This window comes from Coenobita brevimanus, chromosome 98, assembly GCF_032717465.1.
Source record: "Coenobita brevimanus isolate Jiangsu-jjx chromosome 98, ASM3271746v2, whole genome shotgun sequence".
In the NCBI taxonomy this organism is placed as follows: domain Eukaryota; kingdom Metazoa; phylum Arthropoda; class Malacostraca; order Decapoda; family Coenobitidae; genus Coenobita; species Coenobita brevimanus.
Genome location: NC_137051.1, coordinates 7918296 through 7939995, shown reverse-complemented (window position 1 = coordinate 7939995; position 21700 = coordinate 7918296). Strand labels below are relative to the sequence as shown.

At 42.5% G+C, this 21700-nt stretch overlaps 1 protein-coding gene across 1 annotated transcript in view; it reads left to right on the top strand.

Annotated features, from left to right (window-relative positions):
• Nucleotides 1–21700, top strand: part of PolD2 (DNA polymerase delta subunit 2) — a 38054-nt gene that overhangs the window by 4723 nt on the left and 11631 nt on the right. Inside the window, exons 2-7 of the mRNA XM_080283632.1 lie at nt 6464–6588; nt 12541–12664; nt 13783–13894; nt 15870–16018; nt 19136–19227; nt 20483–20575. Coding sequence (XP_080139758.1) covers nt 6464–6588; nt 12541–12664; nt 13783–13894; nt 15870–16018; nt 19136–19227; nt 20483–20575 — 695 coding nt within the window. The remainder of the gene's footprint in view (nt 1–6463; nt 6589–12540; nt 12665–13782; nt 13895–15869; nt 16019–19135; nt 19228–20482; nt 20576–21700) is intronic.

The following is a 21700-nucleotide window of genomic DNA, read 5'->3' as shown; positions in this document are numbered from 1 at the left end:
TTCTCCTGTCCTCCCTGCCACTTTTTATTAGCTCCTGTTTCCTTTTCAGGTGGTTTTACATTGACAAGCCTAATGGCTTCCTGTAAGCCAGGAAACCATTTACAGTGCTGGGTGGTAACCAAATAACCAACCCATACGTGCTCTTTACGTGTCAGCAAGTGGGTCGGCAGAGGGTTAGTGCCCCTACCTGTAAAACAACTGACTGAAAGACAAACAGCCACCTCTTATGGGATTATGGCGACTGACTGTAGATAAATAGATAGAAAAGCACAGAAGAAAGTGGTGTTTGTTTACCGACGAATGCTGTCTTGTGGTGTGCGAACAGATGGAAGTCATCTTAGAACATCATTCTTTAATGAAATTACTCTTATCAGTGCCTGTTTATTCAAACTTAACCAAAATTTTCATTATTTAACCCAGTCTTATTTATCTTAACCTGACCTAACCTATCTTATGTAATCATATTTTCCTTGTTTATTGATGAATCCTCTTCATAATAAAATGATGCACTTCTATATACCTTAACAGTCATTGAATTTGTTCAAAGGTAGGTAGGAAAAAGTTCTTAAGGATTACCATTTCTTATTTAAAAGTGGTGAAGGTTTTTAAAAAGCGGTGCTTCATTACAGTCCCAAACGACACTGGAGAGACAGACACTATTTTTGAACGGAAGTACCCTTATCAGTGCCTATTTATCCAAACCTGACTTGAATTTTTGTAACTTAACCCAACCTTATTTATCCTAAGGTAATCAAACTTAACCTATCCTAACCTAACCTCTCCCAGTAATCCTTAAGGAGATGTAGGACCACCATATTTTGCTTTTTTTTTCCTCTCTCATTACTTTATCTCTTCATGAGATTCTTTGGATATTTTCTGATTGCACCTTCAAGAAATAGGGGCGTGGAAGAAGTTGAGAGGCGGAAGAGAGAGTTATATGTAGAAAGAAAGAGAGAGGTGAAAAGATTAGTAAGAGAGAGTAAGAAGAGAGTGGATGAGGAATTGGAAGGAATTTGAGTGTAAAGTGGAGGGACTATAAGAAAGTGTTCTGGAAAGAGGTGAAGATAGTAAGACAGGGTGGAAGTGAGGTTAGCAGGGGAGTGAAAGATAAAAATGGTAGATTACTAGTGGAGAAGGGAGAAAATGTGAGCAGATGGAGAGAACACTTTAAGGAATTGTTGAACATACAGAATGGAAGTAATGTGAGTATAAGTGGCTGGGAGAAGGAGGGAGGTGAGAAGAGAAGGAAGAAATCAGTAGGATAGAAGTTGTGGAAGCAATGAAGAAAGTTAAATTGGGGAAAGCCCCAGGATTTGGTGGAGCGTGTGGTGAAATGCTGAAGCATGGGGGAGAGATAGCAGTAGAATGGATGTGGAAGATGTGCAGATTGGCCTGGGAGGAAGGTAGAGTCCCGGAGGATTGGAAGTCAGGTATAATTATTCCTTTGTACCAAGGAAAAGGGGAAAAAGAAGTGTGTGGTAATCATAGGGGCATTTGTCTTCTTAGTATAATAGGAAAAGTGTATGGTAGGATACTTATTGACAGAGTTAGAGAAAGAACAGAGGAATTAGTTGGAGAAGAACTTGGAGGCTTTAGGAAGGGAAGAGGTTGTGTAGATCAGATATTCATTCTTAGATCTTTAGTGGAAAAGTTTCCAGAGAAGGGAAAGAAGTTGGATTTGGAGAAAGCATATGACAGGGTGGATAGACAAGGATTGTGGAAGGTATTAAGAATATATGGAGTAGATGGGAAGTTGTTGAATGCTGTAAAGAGTATGTATGATGGTGCTAAGGCTGCAGTGCGTGTGGATGGTGAACTAAGTGAATTTTTCTCTTTGAAGGTTGGATTGAAACAGGGATGTGTCATGTCTCCATTGTTGTTCAATCTGTACATGGATGGGGTAATAAAAGAGGTACAAGGTAGGGTAGTGGATGTTGGAGTGGCCCTGGTGAGAGAGGATAGTGTTTGGAAACTCCCTGTACTGTTGTTTGCAGATGATACTGTGTTGTTGAGTGAAGACGAAGGGGAGCTGCAAGGCTTGGTGGATGAGTTTGGGAGAGTGTGTAAGAAACGGAATCTAAAGGTGAATGTAGGGAAGAGTAAAGTGATGGTCTTTGAGAGAAGTGAAGTCAGTGAATGTACAGCGAGGTTGGATGGTGAGGAATTGGAAAATGTGAGTACGTTTAAGTACTTGGGTAGTGTGATGAGTAAGGATGGAGGTTTGGAGGGTGAAGTGCTTGATAGGGTACAACAGGGAAGAAAGGTTGCTGGTTCTTTGAAAGCAGTGATAAGAAACAGGGAAGTGAGGATGGAAGTGAAAAAGTTACTACATGACAGTATTGTGATACCAACTCTAACGTATGGAAGTGAAGCTTGGACGTTGTTGGAAGGACACAAGTCAAGAGTGAGAGCAGTGGAAATGAGTTATTTAAGAGGAGCCTGTGGAGTCACATGGAGAGACAGGCTGACGAATGAGGATATAAAAGAGCTTTGTGGTGTGGATGTGGATGTGATAGGAAGCGTTATGAGGAACACACTGAGGTGGTTTGGCCATGTGGAGAGGATGGAGGGTGAGAGACTGGCGAAGAGAGTGTATGTGAGTGAGGTGGAGGGGGGAAGAGGGAGGGGGAGGCTGAGGATGAGATGGAGGGATGGGGTGGAGAAGTATATGAGAGAGGGGGGTGTGAGTTGGGAGTAGGGCAGTGAAATGGCAGGGGACAGGGCGACGTGTAGGCGATTTGTTTGTGGCCACCCCAAACGGGATTGAGGTGTCTGGCAATAGATAGATAGATAGATAGACCTTCAAGTTTCAGTGTTTTTATTTCATATGCAAATGGTGAAACGAGTTTAAAAAGTGGTGTTTGTTTTACAATCCCTAATGTTGCCAATGACGGCTGGACACCATCTTTTGGTGTAAAGACAGACAGACGCCATCTTAGAATGCCATTTTTTAACTAAATTACCGTACCCTTATCAGCCTGTTTATCCAACTCTAGCTTCAATTGTCATAAAATCAAAGTTACCCTAGTATCCTAACATAACCAGACATCTTAATCTAACTTAACAGTATTCCTTCTGTAATTATACTGTATTTTCCTTGTTTATTGATGGATCAGTTATCCTTAAGAAGCCATAGTACCACCTGTTAATAATTAACACAAAAATTTTTACCTAAAGCTTCAGTTGATTCATTGACTTTGTAACGATGTACTGTACATAAGTGCAGTGAAAAAAAGTGAAAGTGCGTGATGGATAGTGCAATATGTGATATTAAGTGGAGAGAGATTTTTGTGTGTGAAATACTGAAACTTGCAACTTGGAAAACACCGCATCACTGTCCTTCAGTATCAGGGGGGAGATCCTTGGTGATTACTCAGATCAGCCTGAGACATAGGCTACTTCAGGTGGGTGGCAGAAATGTTTTCTGAGATTTTAGGGTATGTGACCCTTGACCCCCTCCCTGTCCCCATTGAACCCATGCTGACCTCAATGTGCAGTTTCTCAGTACATGATCTGTTTTTACATGACTTAACCCAGTTGCATACCAGGATGTGACTGTATGTTGATAAAGTAGACCCTCACCATAGCAGACTAATTAGGGGGAGGTCCAGTGCAATAAAGCAGATAGTTCGTTGTATCTGACGGTTCCCACCCCCTTCCTCCAAGGTAGGATTTCAAGCACAGGTTTTAAAATAAATGAGTACAATAGCTTATTCTATTGCTAAAATTGAAAACCATACCGATTCTACACTAACTCGGCCCATAAATTCACCTTTTTGTAGCTTATTTCACATCTTTGTACCATAATAGCACTTCTTCATATCTAGTACAGTATTACTATAATCTGTTATTACAACGCAACAGTCACAATGGGGAGGGGGCACTTTTAAGCCAGATTGGAGTAGTTGGGGGTAGAAAACACGTATTTTACACTACCTGTATAGATGTACAGGTATATAAACTGCTTACACCGCCACTCTTGTATGCTGTACACTGAGTTAACTATCTTTCATCATCACTGTCTGCAAAGATGGTTTCTGGTGGCCCTGGTGTCACATCTAGTACAGTGAGTCCTGAGGTGCTGGGAGTCGGCATCCTGGAGGCTGTACCGCTGGATTCTGAGGCTGTGTGGAGGCTGGCTGAAGATGTTAATGCCACAGACACAGTGGAGGTCACTGACTCCATACAGAGCCTCTTGGCAGCATGAGAGGACACAGGCTTGAAAAGCTGGGAGATCTTAGCCTGGATCTGCTTAATGTTGAACCAGAGGTCCTCCAGCTTTGCCTGTTATGGTCAGGGTTGTGTCTGCAGCACCATTGTCAACAGCTAGAGATGGTCCAGATGCCTCCACCTCCTCCTTTTCCTCTTCCTCCTTTGCTGGTGTCTTGTCATTTCATACGGTAGTTCTGCCACCATCTAGTCCTTCGTCTGAAGATAGCACCCAGACACACCAGCATCCTCATCCAGCCTCTCTTGTACTACTCCTCTGCAAGGTTCCCCTGCCCTGCAGCTGCCAGCATCCTCAGTGACTCAAACCCCACAAAACCATGCTATGGTACTGGAGTCTTGGGGATTTTGAGGAGTTTGCACCACCCATTCTCGAGCATAGCTAGTGGCACTTTCTTCCACACCTCTTCCCAGTTGAAGGTGGCATATGTTAAGGTGTATTTCTTGAAGTTGTGCAGGGTTTTCTTTCTTCTGGTGTCCTCATAGTCAGTCTAGTCCTTCCCATCGAGTCACAATGAGGTACTGTTGCAGGTAGAGGTTTCTGTAGTGTTTCTTGGCTCTCTCTGACCCTGGTTCATGGGGTGGATAAGGGCAGTGATGTTGGTTGGCAGGAATAAGGCCTTGATTTGTTCATCCTTGCTGCAGAGTTTGCTGGAGGAAAGATGGGCTAGTGCATTGTCCAACAGCAGCACTCCCTTCATTTCGTCAGGAGTGACGTCATATCTTTTTTGGTGCTGCCTCATGAAAGGGTCGAAGCTGTCGGAACCAGTCATCAGTGATCTCCTGGGTGAACCAGGCAAACTTGTTACCATGGCATTCCACAGGAAGCTTGGCCATAATGTCCTTGAGCAATCTGGGTCACTTGCTTTTACCTACTATGACAGGCTGTAGGTGATGAGAGTCATCAGCACTGGCACAGGCCAGAATGGAGAGAGAGACCCCTTCTTTGTTTTGTGTCCTGGAGTGCTGCCAACATCTTTGGAAGCATGAGTGTTTTGAGGAAGATCATGCCAGAAGAGCTCAGTCTCATCTTCATTGTAAATTTGAAACTCATAAAGGCCCTCTTCCCTCCTCAGCTTTCAAAGATGCTGGATGGATGGCTCCACAGCATCAGTGTCAGTGCTGAGCATCAATTCAGCTATGGCCTTATTAACAATGCCATGGCACCTCCTGAACCTTCCACAGTCAGCCATAAATACACTTGAAATCTAATTCCAAGGTGTAACAAGCCCCAGTGCTCCTGCGTGTACCACTTATACAGTACACAGATTTGTTGAGTTTATTGCTGGTCAGTTCCTGGTCCTGAACACATCCTTCCCCTTGCTCCTGCCTTCTGTTTTCTTCATTACTTCCTTTGTTTTATCTTTATTCTTAAGGATATCATGAAAGGTCATACATGTGTGTGAGGTCGTCCCTGCCCATGCCTTTGATGTAGGCCTCAGTCACCTCCATCTTTTTTGCAGTGGTTATAATTCTCCTTTTTGCTTTTTCGGAAGAGGAAGGGCTGGGAAATTACTTACTCCAAGTCATTTTTCACAATCACACGGGGGGAAAACGCTTGGCAAACTCGAGACATGGGATGCATACGCGCCTTAACACAACGAAAAACATAGCAAGAACTAGGCCGACCTCTTGTGGTACAGTGTTTCCACAGACTCCAGTCTTGCTCAGGCCTACCGGAAGTAGCCCCAAACTAGCCTAGCTCACCACCTATTCCCACCCACACCTCCAGCTGAGCCAAATTGGGTTGGAAAAACTGCCCCCAATGATGGTTGCTCCTTTCTGAATCACCACGCATGCAGGGAGTGGTCTGTAACTGCTGCTTGATGAACCCGCTGTAACAGACAACTGTCTTGTGGGCCCAGAGGCATCTAGAAGGACAGTGTGATGTGCCCCAATTAACAGACATTATTTGATATAGCCGAGGGATTGTCCAGTGTTCTTTGTAGTGTCCATTAAATCCAATATCTGGTCTGTCGGGGCCCATTAAAGCAAGGGTCTACTGTAGTTCTTCCTTTTTTAAGCTTTCCCTTCATCCTTTGATGAGAAATAAGATCAGGATGATTGTGATCATGATCATGACTATCCATAGTTTAAAAAAAATGTATGAACCCCAGTCACCTACAGATCTAATGTTATGATTGCTGGCAGTTGCTAATGCTTCATACATACAGTGCTCAATACTTTGCCAAATAATTTTTAAGTAGTTTTAACATACTATTCTTGCATCTTTCAGGTAGCAATCTGAATATGAAGAGACTACATGAACTTGGTGAGGATACAGGCCATTGCTGTATTGTTGGCACATTGTTCAAGCGGCAAGATCTGAAACCTTCTATTCTTAAGGAAATCTCTGAAGAGGTAAGTTTGATGTTTTTACTATAAATGACAAAAATGGCACCACATTCATCAGTATTCATAAAGAGTGTGTGTGTGTGTGTGTGTGTGTGTGTGTGTGTGTGTAATTTTAAGTGATCATGATCATGACTATTAGGCTTGTTCTTTGACTACTCTGGAATCTCCATTCTAGGTAATTTTAGTATTCTTCATCACCTCTGGCTCTCCCCTCCATTTGCTGATCCACTTGGTGAATGAGCCTACATCTTTTGTATCCTTAATGGCTTAGAGCAGTTTCTACAGGATCCTACCCATATTGCTGACTGCCTTGGAATGAGTCCAACATACTTGACTGCTCATACAACTAACCCATCTGCTTACTCTGTTAATCATTTCTCTCAGTTGGGCTCCTTCAGTCACAACCTTATCACCATACCCTGTCTTATTGCTCCAGTTAGGCCTATGGACCTCTCTCAAGAAGCGGTGGCTGTGGCACTTCGGAGCTGCTGACTGGGAGACCCTCAGGTAGTCTTATCATGTCTATCTATAGCTAGACACCATAATCCTGTAAGGGGTAGCTAGAGTTAGTTGTTGTAAATGGAGGGGCACTAACCCTCTGCCACCCCATTTGTTGACACAGGGAACACATATGGATTGGTTTTATGGTTACCACCCAGCACTGTAAATGGTTTCCTAACTTACAGGAAACCATTAGGCTTGTCACTCACTGTAAAGCCACCTGAAAAGGAAAGAAGAGCAATAAAAAGTGACAGGAAGATGAAAAAAACAGGAAGAGAGGAGGGCAGACAGAAAAAGAATAATAAAGGTTAAGGAAGAAATAGGCAGCACCACATCAAGTGAGTGGATGATGGTTGCCACCACCTACCACCTATTTATTTGATTTTCCATGGAATGATTTTTGCTTCTATGCCTGAGGGCCTGTAAACCAGGAAATCATTGATAACACTGGGTGGTAACCTTATGACCAACCAACACTTGTTCCCTATGTGAAAACAAATGGGTTCGTGGAGGGTTAGTGCCCCTCCCTGGAAAACAACTAACTAAAAATACGAACATGAAGCCTCGGGCCAGGTCTGACCAAAAGATGACGACTAAGGACCGAACTAAGGACTTGATACGGATAGCTACATGGAATGTAAGGGGTGCGAATGATGAGGTGAAAGAGAGAGCGATTGTACAAGTGCTTGAGGGCGTGAAAGTGGATGTATGTGGATTAACGGAAACTAAATGGAGAGGTGAGAGTGTGAAAGAATAGGAGAATGGATGGAGTATATGTGCAGGAGTAGGTGAAAATGAGAGGGCAAAAGAAGTGTGTATTGTTGTGAGTAACAGATGGAAGAAAAACATAAGAGAGTATGGATCAGTTGGCACAAGGATTGTGTGGGTAAGAGTGAAAGTTGGACTACAAATGTGGGTGATTATGTGTGTGTATGCGCCAATGCAGGATCGTGTAAGCAGAGTGAGAGAAGAGTTCTGGACAAATGTGGAAGCGTGCATGGAAAAGTTTGAAAAGAATGAGGGATTATTCTTGATTGGAGATATGAATGGAAAAGTAGGGAATGTGAAGGTGGATGGAGTAGTTGGCGAGTGGGGTGTGCCTGCAGAGGTGGATGAGAATGGCAGTGCCTTAGTGGACATCTGTGCCGGGAGGGGGTTGGTGATAGCTAATTCCCTCTTCAGGCACGAAATGATCCACAGGTATACATGGCGAGTGATGAGAAGGGTGGATGGTGAATTGAATGAATGGAAGGCAATGATTGATTGTGTGTGTGTGGATGAAAGGATGAGAAGGTGTGTGATGGATGCAGGAGTATATAGAGGTTGGAGGAGTGGACTTTCAGAACACCACTTGGTGGTGGTCAAAATCAGTGTCCAAACAAAATGGAGAAATAGAAGAAGGGAAGGACAGGAGGAAGTAGTTCTTAAAAGGAGGGTAGAAAAATTAGAAGAGGATGGAAAAAAGACAGAAAATAAGAGGGAAGTGGAGGAGCGATTGGGTAAGTATAGATTGGAGCAGGTGGGGGATGTGGAAGGTGTGTGTAAGATATTCACGGAAGAAATCTGTGCAGCATGTGAGGTGGTGTGTGGGCTGAAGAGAAGACAAAAGGGGATTCAGAGAACAGCATGGTGGACTGAAGAGGTGAGAGAGGCTGTGGCACAAAAGAAGAAAGCATATAATGAGTGGATGAGAAATAGGGGCATGGAAGAAGTTGAGAGACGGAAGAGAGAGTTATATGTAGAGAGGAAGAGAGAGGTGAAAAGATTAGTGAGAGAAAGAAGAGAGTGGATGAGGAATTTGGAAGGAATTTGAATGTAAAGTGGAGGAAATGTAAGAAAATTTTCTGGAAAGAGGTAAAGAGAGTTAGACAGGGTACCAAAGAAGTTAGTTGGGGCGTGAAAGATAAAAATGGTGGGTTACTAGTGGAGAAGGGAGAAAAAGTGACCTGATGGAGAGAACACTTCAATGAATTGTTGAACATAGAGAATGAAGGTAATGCAAGTATAAGTGGCTGGGAGAAGGAGGGATGTGGGAAGAGAGGAAGAAATCAGTAGGATGTAAATTGTGGAAGCAATGAAGGAAGTTAAAATGAGGAAAGCCCCAGGAATTGGTGGAGTGTGGTGAAATGCTGAAGCATGGGGGAGAGATAGTAGTAGAATGGATGTGGAAGAGGTGCAGATTGGCCTGGGAGGAAGGTAGAGTCCTGGAGGTTTGGAAGGCAGGTAAAATTATTCCCCTGTACAAAGGAAAAGGGGAAAAAGAAGTGTGTTGTAATCATAGGGGTATTTGCCTTCTTAGTGTAATAGGGAAATTATATGGTAGGATACTTATTGACAGAGTTAGGGAAATAACAGAGGAATTAGTTGGAGAAGAACTGGAGGGTTTTAGGAAGGGAAGAGGTTGTGTAGATCAGATATTCATTCTTAGATCTTTAGTGGAAAAGTTTCTAGAGAAGGGAAAGAAGTTGTATGCGATTTTCATGGATTTGGAGAAAGCATATGACAGGGTGGATAGACAAGGATTGTGGAAGGTATTAAGAATATATGGAGTAGATGGGAAGTTGTTGACGGCTGTGATGAGTATGTAGGAGGGTGCTAAGGCTGCAGTTCGTGTGGATGGTGAACTGAGTGAATTTTTCTTTTTGAAGGTTGGATTGAAACAGGAATGTGTTATGTCTCCATGGTTGTTCAGTCTGTATATTGATGGGTTTATAAAAGAGATACAAGGTAGGGCAGATGATGCTGGAAGGGCCCTAGTGAGAGAGGGCAGTGTTTGGAAACTCCCTGTACTGTTGTTTGCAGATGATACTATGTTGTTAAGTGAAGACGAAGGGGAGCTGCAAGGCTTGGTGGATGAGTTTGGGAGAGTGTGTAAGAAACGGAATCTAAAGGTGAATGTAGGGAAGATTAAGTTATGGTCTTTGAGAGAAGTGAAGTCAGTGAATGTACAGTGATGTTGGATGAGGAGGAAATGGAAAATGTGAGTGTGTTTAAGTACTTGGGTAGTGTGATGAGTAAGGATGGAAGTTTAGAGGGTGAAGTGCTTGAAAGGGTACAGCAAGGTAGATAGGTTGCTGGTTCCTTGAAAGCATTGATAAGAAACAGGGAAGTGAGCATGGAAGTGAAAAAGTTACTACATGACAGTGTTGTGATACCAATGCTAACATATGGAAGTGAAGCTTGGACATTGCTTGAGGGACAGAATTCAAGAGTAAGGGCAGTGGAAATGAGTTGAGAGGAGTATGTGGAGTCACATGGAGAGATAGACTGAGAAATGAGGAAGTGGAGGAGCGTTGTGGTGTGGATGTTGATGTGATACGAAGCGTTAGGAGAAACACATTGAGGTGGTTTGGCCATGTGGAGAGGATGGAGAGTGAGAGACTAATGAGGAGAGTGTATGTGAGTGAGGTGGAGGGGGGGAGAGGGAGGGGGAGGGGGAGGATGAGATGGAGGGATGGAGTGGAGAGGTATATGAGAGAGGAGGGTGTGAGCTGGGGGCAGGGCAGTGAAATGGCGGGGGACAGGGCAACATGGAGGCTATTTGTTTGTGGCCATCCCTTACGGGATTAAGGCATCTGGCAATAGATAGATAGATGGTAGAGGGCAGAAAATGTTGGTTTTAGAATGCCAAGTTTTACATGCAAAATATGTGGGACAAATGACAAACTTGTAGGAAGTATTACATAATCCATTTTTTCATTTTTTCGTTCCACCCACTGTATGCAGTACTTTTTACTATGATGTTAGAGAGGCTTATCACTGCCAATGACACACCAGCCCCTGGCATCCTCTACACCTTATTATTGTTGAGGGCTTTCAATCAGTCTAAAAGCTCATATCTCTTCCTTCACTCCTTGTGTGTGTGTGTGAGAGAGAGAGAGAGAGCACTGTTAACAGATCATCAAGGCCACTGGAAATGGTGTCTGGGTGGCAAGGGTTATGTTTTTAGGTGAGAGAATGTGCAGAAACTGAGATGAACAACTGATGGTACTTGGTTGGAAGAAATTTCATCCAGTTGAACGCATGCTATTGAAGGCAAAGTATATATATATATATATTTTTTTACTCCCCCCCCCCCCCCCACACAAAAAAAAAAAAAAAAAAAAAAAAACACATCCATCCATCCATCCAATCCTGTGTTGCCCCATGAGGAGTGTAGGAGCTCTGAGCCAGGCAAGTTGGTCCTGACATTTAAGATGAGTGACCAGCCTCACTCATCGCTGAGTGTCATAACGTGAGCAATAAACCCCAGCCACCCTATGGATATAAATCTGCACCGGCTCAGTCCAACTGGAGCACCTTAATTAATTACTCTTTAACCCTTTGGCTGCTAAGAGCCCCTGAGGCTCTTCCCTAGAGCCCCTCATACTTCGACTTATGAAGGGTGTACTGTGTATCGTAAAAGTTAATGTTTCTGGTTCAAGGGGAAGATGGATGAAGGGAGGGTACTGCAGTACAGGTAATGGGTGAGTCAGGGGTACATAATGATTTTTATCACTAGGGCTTAAGGGTCATTCTCCCAGGCCCTGATTTTTCCACATTACCATAACATCATTCCACCCTTATTTCCAACAAGAACCACTTAAGGTAAATGCTAGGAACAGAGAATGGGCAAACATTAATATGGGAAAAATGTTAATATCATGCTCAGTGAAGTGGACTAATCATCATCATCATCCAATCCTATGTCGCTTCACAGAGGAGCGTAGGAACCCGGGGCTAGGCAAGTTGGTCCTGACATTTAAGATGAGAGTGACCAGCCTCACTCTCCTTGAGTGGCATTACATGAACAGTCAACCCCAGCCACCCGTTGGATATAAACCTTCACCAGCTCAATCCGATTGGAGCGCAATAATTACCCACTAAACCACCAGGTGCCAAAATTTGGTTATATGGTTACCACCCAGTATAGTAAATGGCTTCCTGGTGTACAGGAAACCATTTGGCTTGTCACTCAGTGTAGAGTCACCCACAGGCAGAAGCAAGAGGAAAGAATGAAGGAAAGAAAGACAGAAAAGGGAGTGTAAAGTCACCCGTAGGCAGAAGGACAAGGAAAGAATGAAGGTAAGGAAGACAGAAGAGGATGGAAGGAAAGAAGGATGGAGGAGAGGAAAGGGCAGACACCCGACAGCAACACTACATTGAGTGAGTGGATGGTGAGCACCCCAACCTACCACATAATCATCATCTTATCCAGTTGTTTTTCAACCAAGCATTGTCATCATCATATACACTGAGTAAGTGTTCCAGATCCATTTGCTTCAGATTCAGAGTAACTAATCCAGCAAGTTTTATTGGTATTCATCTGTCATTCTTTTGTTTCTAAGCATCTCTGTTTGCAGAATCTCTCTGTAAATAAATAAATAAAACAAAAGTGAATGACTTTAAAAGTTTATTACAGTAGGTTCATAGCAGGCAAACTGTGTACATAAGTTCCCCACTTTTCTTATTTTGCAGCATCAGTTGATGCCTCAGCCAGTAGCCGAAAAGTATGTCAGCAGAGGTGATGAAATAATTCTGGAGGATGAAGTTCAGAGAATCCAGCTGGTAGGAAACATTGATATACCCAAACTAGTCACAGGTAAGAATATTCTTCATAATACCTGTATTCATTTAGAATTTTCTGAATATTTTTTCAAAGCCTAGTATAAGATAGGATGTTTGATATCTTTGAAAACGAAGAAGTAGAAGAAGCATCATTTTGGTCTAATCTCTATGCTCACAGTAAATTTGGTCCTGGCAATAGGTGTAGTGTGGTAGGTGGGGGTGCTCACCATCCACTCACTCGATGTAGTGCTGCTGTTGGGTGTCTGCCCTTTCCTCTCCTCCATCCTTCTTTCCATCCATCCTCTTCTGTTTTTCTTTCCTTCATTCTTTGCTTGTCCTTCTGCCAATGGGTAACTTTACACTCCTTTTTCTGTCTTTCTTTCATTCATTCCTCTTCCTTCTGCCTGTGGGTGACTCTGCACTGAGTGACAAGCCAAATGGTTTCCTGTACACCAGGAAACCATTTACTGCGCTGGGTGGTAACCATATAACCAAATTTTGTCGCCTGGTGGTTTAGTGGGTAATTATTGCGCTCCAGTTGGATTGAGCCGGTGAAGGTTTATATCCAAGGGGTGGTTGGGGTTGATTGCTCATGTAATGCCACTCAGGCTGGTCACTCTCATCTTAAGTGTCGGGACCAACTGCCTAGCCCCGGGCTCCTACGCTTCTCATGGGGCAATGTAGGATTGGATAATAGATAGATAGATAGATAGTTGAGAGGAAGGGTGGGACTGGAATGTATTGGTTTTGTGATGGGGAGGTAGATTGAGGTGGTTTGGGCATGTGGAGAGGATGGAGATTGACAGTTGGGTGCAGAAAGTGAGAAGTGTGAACCTCAGGGATTGGGTTGTGAGAAGCAGACCAAAAATGACCTGGGTCAAGGTCATAGGATGTGACCTCAGAGATAAGGGTGTGAACAGGGAGGCTGCCAGAAATAGAGCACTGTGGGGAGCTGCCATTAGGTGACCAAGGCCAGTGCTTGGAAACATGTTGGTGCCATTATAAATGATATGATACAAAAAGTAACAATATCCCCCCCCTCTTCCCCCCAGTAGTAGTGAATTCCTCAGTAGTCTGTTGATGCATGCATACAGCTTCTCATTTCATTATCATCTTGCTGTGATGGCTGATTGTTACTTTTACCACTTACAGGTTTGGTGTGTGCAGTATTAGGGAAGGAGGGTGAGGGCAGTAAGTTTTACGTGGAGGAGATGTGTTTTGCAGGCCTACCTGATCCTGTGAGGAGGGAGGTTGTAGAAGATAGGTAAATATTTTGTTTAGAATGATAGTAAAGGGTGTCTTTATATTGCACAGTTGTTGAAGTAGTTTGTTGCATAGCAAATGTTCCAGGAGCAAATTGATCCTTCTGGAGAAAATGTCATTCACGGATGAAGAAATATCCAATCAGTATGAGTTAATATATATTGATCCCTTTCAGAAGCTGATGTCTGCCATGGTCATAGTATAGTATTTGTGTGTGAGTGTGTGGCTGTGGCTGTGTCTGTGTGTGCATGCATGCATGTATTCATGCATGCTGCAACTAAATAAGGTTAAGCTGGGGTCAGATGTCATGAGGACCTTAGCTGTAGTACTCACCTCTGTAGCTAGACCATTCACCCTGTAGTGGGTTATTAACTTACTGTCTTGGAATATGAGGCCACTGCCTCAGCCTGGTTACCAGTTACGTCTCAAAGGTGTTGACTTAACTATGCTAGTACTTATACTGTTTGGGTACTGTTGTTAACTCAGAGAGACAATTCACCGTCAAGTCAATTCGCCGTCAGATAATTCCCCTTCAAAACATGGACACAGCCAAAGGAGAAATGGGAGTACAGGAAAGGGCAGAAATACACCAAGTGTACACTTGCTGACAGTATGGCAGTACAGGTACTGTAATTTCTCATTTATGAGGACGACCAATACCCGGACCATTCATTATCCATACGCTTTGATCTGGCTGTATTAAACCATTTATTGAACATTTTTTCCCATTATCTGAATAGAATTCTAGTGTCCATTTAAAATTATGGTTTCACAAAAAAAAATCCGGCCGGCTGGGTGGGGATAGCCCCGAGGCACCACCGCGTGTGGCTGGGTAGGTCCGGATGATGATGATTATTATTATTATTACTGTGTTGTTGTTGATATTATTATTATTATTATTGTTACTATTTTTATTATTAAATATTATTACATTAGAGGAGGGCAGACAGAAAAAGAACGATAAAGGTGAAGGAAGAAGTAGGCAGCACTACATCATCCACTCATGTGATATAGTGCTGCCTACTTTTTCCTTCACCTTTGTCATTCTTTTTCTGTCTGCCCTCCTCTCTTCCTATTTCTCTAATTTTTCCTGTTGCTTTTTATTGCTCTTCTTTCTTTTTCAGGTGGCATTACTTTTATTGACAAGCCTAATGGTGTCCTGTAAGACAGGAAACCATTTACAACATTTGGTTGTATCCATATAACCAACCCATACATGTTCCCTACTGCGAGTCAGGAAGTGGGTTGGCGAAGAGTTAGTGCCCTCCCCATAAAACAACTAACTGAAAGTCAAGCAGCCACCCCTCACATGATTATGGTGTCTGACTATAGATAGATAAACAGATTATTATTGTTGTTTTTGTTGTCATTATCCAGAGACCCCAAGTACCCAAACAGGCCATGACTGAATCAGTTTGGATATGAGCAAGTTTGCTGTACAGTACTCTGTTTTCATTCTGTTTAGGTACTGCATTGTGGTAAAAGTATTAGTATCATCATCATCAGCATCACTGTCAGTTTGATCATCATCCATCATCATCATCATCTGGTTTACATTCAGACTCCCAGTACAGTACGGTTCATCTTAAATTCCTGTTGCTTATCCTTTTACAGTTTGTACTTAAAAGAACTGTATTGTGAGTAAATTTAGGATTGTTAATTTCCTTTTCCAACTATTGGTGTTCATTTCCACCCCAAGTTATAACACTGAGAGTGTCCCTAGTGCAGAGGTATTCGTAAGTTGAAAAAAGAATTATTTAGGTTTTTTTCAGACTGAAGTAGAGAATTCATTATTGTGGCATTCCTGTTATGTGTATACTGACAGTTTCTTCAGATGTTGAATAGATTGTGTCATGGGAGTCAGAACAGTCAATCTCACAGTGAAGTGTGTAAAACTATTTACATACTCTTTCAGACATATGAGTTACTGATGCTGTAGTTATGTAATTTATATCAGTATGAATTTCTTCTGGTAGGTTTGTACTGATAGTCTCAGGCCTAGAGCTGAGTTCGTGTGTGGACAACCTACTTCCTCTAGAGCTGTTGGTGGACTGTGTGTCTGGGTATCTGGGACATTCAGAAGAACAAGAGGCAATATCAAGGATCTGCAGAGTTATTATAGCTGGTTAGTCATATTTTTTGTACTTTGATTATTTCATATCAGAATAATTATATAGTAGATGGTAGCTGTGATCAGTGTCTCAGAGTGCTGTACTTACTGAGAATGTAGGACAGCATTTTATCAGTTTGTATGCTAGATGATAGGTACTGGGAGTCCCCGGTATAAGATGTCCCAATATACGAAAATTCGAAGGTACGAAAGGGAAAAATACAGGAAAGTCCCCTATACGAAAGGTATATGCTTCGTTGGCACGAAAAGCACTACTTGAAAATGATTCAAATTTGGCGCATGACCGACCACAGCGCCACTATCGTGTATGGGAAGGCAAGCAACTACCTCCACTTTGTCCCAGTCTATTCTCACTTCCCAGCTGTGTAGTGTGTGCCTTCTGTACTCTGAGAATCTTTCGCATCTTGCATCATGCCACCCAAGCATCCTTCAGCTTCATCATCATCATCTGTGGTGCCTTTCAAGAAGAAGCAACACCGTACCCAGACGCTGGAGCGCAAGCTCGAAATTATTGAGGCACGAGGAAGGCCAGGACATGAGTGAGGTTGGTCCTCACCTGTATACAGTATACTGTACAGTATTTTTTTTTTTTTTTTTTTTTTTTTTTTCCCCTCTGTAATTTGTTAAACAACTGCCTAAAGTTCATTTAGCTTTTATTAACATTTATGCTCTAGATTTAAGAGCTTACAACCAGCCTAGTACAGTACAGAGTAGTTAGTTGACAGTTTTGGGGGGACTCTTTATTTGTCTGACTCTGGGCATTGGCTTCACAACCTGCTCCCAAGCCCCAGTAGTCCTCCTACATACCATACACCTCTACATGTCACCACTTCGGCACTAACACCCACCGTCCATATTGAATACATGCTAGGGCTGTCTCATACAGGACTTGTGTATTGGTATTAGCGGGGGTGTTTTTACATGTCGGTGGGTCTTCTGGTAGATCAGTAAAGCCCTGGAATGCATCTCCTTATTTTCTTATGCTTCTTATGGGGAAAAATACTTCAGTATACGAAAAATCAATATACGAAATATTTTAAAGGTATGTAACCCTTTCGTTTATTGGGGACTCCCTGTACAGTAAGTGGTTCAGAATGCTGTACTGACAGCAAATGTAGGACAGCATTTTAAGTTCTAGCATCTACTATAGTGAATTATGGTAACTCCTTGCTGTACATGGTTAATATATATATAGATTATTCTTTAGCAGGAAAATTCATGTAACTGGTACCATGAAAATCATTATTTTGTAGCCAGTGTGTTCCCCTAATTATGGGAACCCCTTGCTTTACATGGTTAATATGTGTGGAGAATTTTCTGCACAATAGGAAAATTCATGTAACTGGTACCACAAGAATCATTATTTGATAGTCAATGTGTTCCCCAAACCCCAAGACTGACACCAGTTTCTCTACACAAACCTTAACCCCTTAAACGCGGATCGTCTCGTTTGCGACGCTCGGCGAAAAGGACATAACGGCGGATCGTCGCATTTGCGATTCTAGTAAATTTTGAATAACCGCGGGCAAGCAGGCTCCAGCTAGTATTGTCTATCAGTACCACCACCCTTTAGCTACAATTAGCATACTTTACCTTTGTACTACTGACCTCAGTTGTTGCCAAGTATTGCGTTCCCCCCCCCCCCCACGGCCCGGCCAGCCTGGCTGTGATACATGGCAGCGCTCTGAGTGCTCAGAACTGTAAATCTGCGCTCTCCTCTCACAAGCAGTTTATGCTAATAGGAAACGCTTGTTTCCCCAGTTGTAACACTAGCTTTTTTTCTCACGGTTTGCCCCTGTTTAGCGTCAGTTTACCGCAGGCTTTCAAAGTGACATTATGGCGAGTTCTAGCTCTTCTGAGTCAGTGCAAGCGGCCGACAAGAACGAGAATAAAGTGGTGGGCGTAAGGCAGAATAAAAAGCACGCCGTGGTGATCTTTTGGGAAGTAATATGATTGAAAATAATGTAGTATACATGTTTTTAGCTGTGAAAATGGAAATATTTGTTGAGTGACCGGAAGACCGCTGCTGCGGTGCATGTCGGCCATACGCTCTGTTGATTTTAGCCTTATTTTCAGTGCTTATTGTACAAATACGGATTCCAAACTACCTTTACGTTGTAGTATAAAGTTTACTGTGACAGAATGAGGCTGTGGTAGAGGGGAAACCAGGTTGCTGGAGGTGTGAAAGTGAAGATTTGGTTACCCAACTTTGCAAGTCTCCACAAGTCCTTGGGTAGTCCACGAAGGCTCAACACCTGTCTCTGGAGAAAGCTGAATGTAAGTACTATCTGCCATACCAAGTATAATGTTCTAGGGTTAATCTCTGATTTTTGGCAAATATTTTCCTACAGGTACTCAGACCGCGATACAACCCTGCCACTCGGGGGGGGGGTGACTTCGCCGCGTTTAAGGGGTTAAAAGAAATATGGTCCCCCTCCCCCATCAACTTTAATGTTATGATGATGAAAGCCATATATGTATAGAGATATAATAGACAGGAAAGTGATAAAAGCTTTATTCATATCATTTTATTCTGGCTGGAGATACTTATAGAACTAGAGAAGTTAGACAGAAAACTCATTTACTAATGAAAGTCCTTTCTAAGTTGAAATTGTCAAGAGGTAATGAGCATAAAGCAAAACTGTAGATGTCAGGCAGAAGCAGGTGATAGCAACTTTGTGGTGTGTATGACAGAGTATGAGCCAGTATACGGTTATGTAGAGGATGAGTATGAGCCAATACACAGTTGTGTCGAAGATGAGTATGCGCCAGTATACAGCTGTGTAAAGGATAAGTATGAGCCAATATACGGTTGTGTTGAGGATAAGTATGAGCCAATATACGACTGTGTAAAGGATGAGTATGAGCCAATATGTGGTTGTGTAGAGGAAGTATTTCTTTTGCACTCAGTAGTATTTTGAAATATTGTATTAACATAATGAAATTGAAGTGGGAAACTTGTAATTTTAAATTCTTTTCCCAGCCTCATACCATTACTGTTTATCTAGAAAAATAAAATTTAGGATTTTAATAGCACAAAACCAGAGATATGTTAGAAATCATCAACCAAGGATGGATGGCTAACTTTAAATATTGTATTCATCCCTGCAGGTAACTCAGTAAGCAGTGCCAAAGGAGAGAGAGAGAAACCAGACAAGGTGAAGCTGATAAAAGACCTAGATGATATACTTACACAGATTTCTGTAAGTTACTCAGTACTTTATAGAAGTCTTGGTTTTTCTTTGATGATAGTTGGTCTGTATGTATATACTGTTGCATTCAGCCTTCACTTGCATAGCATAGGTGGGCAACTTTAAAATGCACACTCAGTGTGATTTACATATTCTGAAGGGCAGCCAATTCGTAGTGCTAGGTAACACCTCCATCTAGTGCTACATGCATAGAGGGCTTCTGGAGTGTAGGGTGAGAAGTGAACTTGGAAATATATTTTGGGAGTGGCTGGGTTTTTGAGTAAGAGGGTCCTGTTTACCGGTATAGTATTAAGAACACCTCAACAGGTAATGAACATGAAAGGACATGCTATTGCACCTTCTTAAATGATTATCCTCAGATGGACTTTAAAGGTGGCGTCACACTGGGACAAAAGTGGCTAACATGCGAGCCAGTTTTGTGTGCTGCTGGCCAACCTAACCCACAGTGAGCAAGATTTCGCTTACGAGGCAAAATGGATAACAATTTTCACTCACAGCTTGTTGTTGGGATTAGAACCCAAATGAGCCTATATTAATTCTGTAACTGGTGAGAAAATATTCTGTTATTCACAGAAGGAAACTGTATCTAAAATTGTTAAGTAAACATAATTTGTGTGTTTTTTATTCATTTCAATTTTTTCTTGTGACAGCTGGTTGAGTGACAAGCAGAATGGTTTCCTGTACACCAGGAAACCATTTACTACACTGGGTGGTAACCATGTACCATATTTTGGCACCTGGTGGTTTAGGGGGTAATTACGGCACTCCAGTCGGATTGAGCCAGTGAAGGTTAATATCCAAGGGGTGGTTGGGGTTTATTGCTCACGTAATGCCACTCAGGGCTGAGTGAGGCTGGCTACTCTCATCTGAAATATCAGGATCAACTTGCCTAGCCCTGGGCTCCTACGCTTCTCATGGGGCAACGTAGGATTGAATGATGGATGGATGGACATTAAATCAATATTCGGGCACTCTGGTGACCAGCCACTGTGGGTGTCTGCTTTGTTTCCAAACAAGTGGAAAGCAGATTGTGACCAGTATTCGATATGTGATGAATACACTTAGCAAACTTACCATGTATTGCACTTTATTCTGCAGAGTGCTCTACTCTTAATATACCAGCACAGGTTTACAGTAGACGTATAAATAATTCATAATACAGTACTTTTTCTTCGTGAAATTCAGATGTCATGAAGTTTGCAATTAAGGGATAACATACAGCTATACAGTAATTTGTTTTCCTCAGAGTGTTTGTCCCGTGGATATAATGCCAGGAGAGTTTGATCCAGCCAACCATGTGATGCCTCAGCAGCCCCTCCATCGTTGCATGTTTCCCAAGGTTTAGTATAGTGTAATATATGTCTCCTTTCTGTACATCAGTATCTCTACATCGTGCATTTCAAACTCAACCCACTCAGACATTACTATACTGTCACTCCCTTGCACCACAACTCATTTACCGTGTCCACCCATTTCTTACGACACACATCATCCTCTTTCATAATCTTTAGAAGCAGCTCTGAGACTGTCAGACTTAACTTCCCAGTTATAATTGCATATCTGCATTAGCATTGAGTATTTACTCATTTTAGGCTAGAATGTAATCCTGATGATGCAGGGCCAGAAAGGAGGTATACAGGGCAGCATTTGAGTCTCAGATATTTACTGGATAGTCTGAATAGTGCCAGACAGACGAATGTGGTATTAGGGTGACAAAACAGATGAAGAGAGAAAACAGGGATATCATAGGTGAGCAGTGTGTGAAGAGTGATGAAGGAAGGGCAGTGGTGGAAAGTGAGGATATTGACCCCTTCATTACCAACCTCTCCCCAGCTGCTCCCCACGCCCCATCCCCGCGCCTCCCTCAAACCGAATTTCCCATTCAATCCGCACGTTCATGGAGTAGTGTATTATTTATCCTTACAATGTTTCATTTCAGTTTATATATATATATTTTTTCCCAAATACATATTGACCATGAGATATGTGTAACAAATTGTACTAATAGTATTGGTAGTAGTAGCAGTAAGATATACAGTAATCCCTCCAAGATCCAACATAGAGCCAAAGGCATGTCCAGGACTTGGGAAAAATGCCCCTGGACAGGTACATATAGACCCCAGCCCAACCTAACTTTGAAAGCCACCTAAATAACTCCCTACCAGACATGCACAGCACCTATATAAGACCCTATGTTCACAAATAAGGGACAGAAACCATGAAATAAATGAAAAGGAACCAGAGAATGAGAAATCAGAAGTCAGTATGGAGAATATTTAGCAGTGTACAGGGTATTGGAGGTAAGCTATGAAATAATGCTGACTTTGGGTGTGGGAACTGGAACTAGCTCTGTTGCTAGGGTAAGGAGTGGTTGGAAGAAGTTTAGGAAGGTGTTGCGTATCCAGACATTGAGAGTGCATTCCCTCTGTGCAAAGGACTCTTTGTATGCAGCATGTGTTCTAAG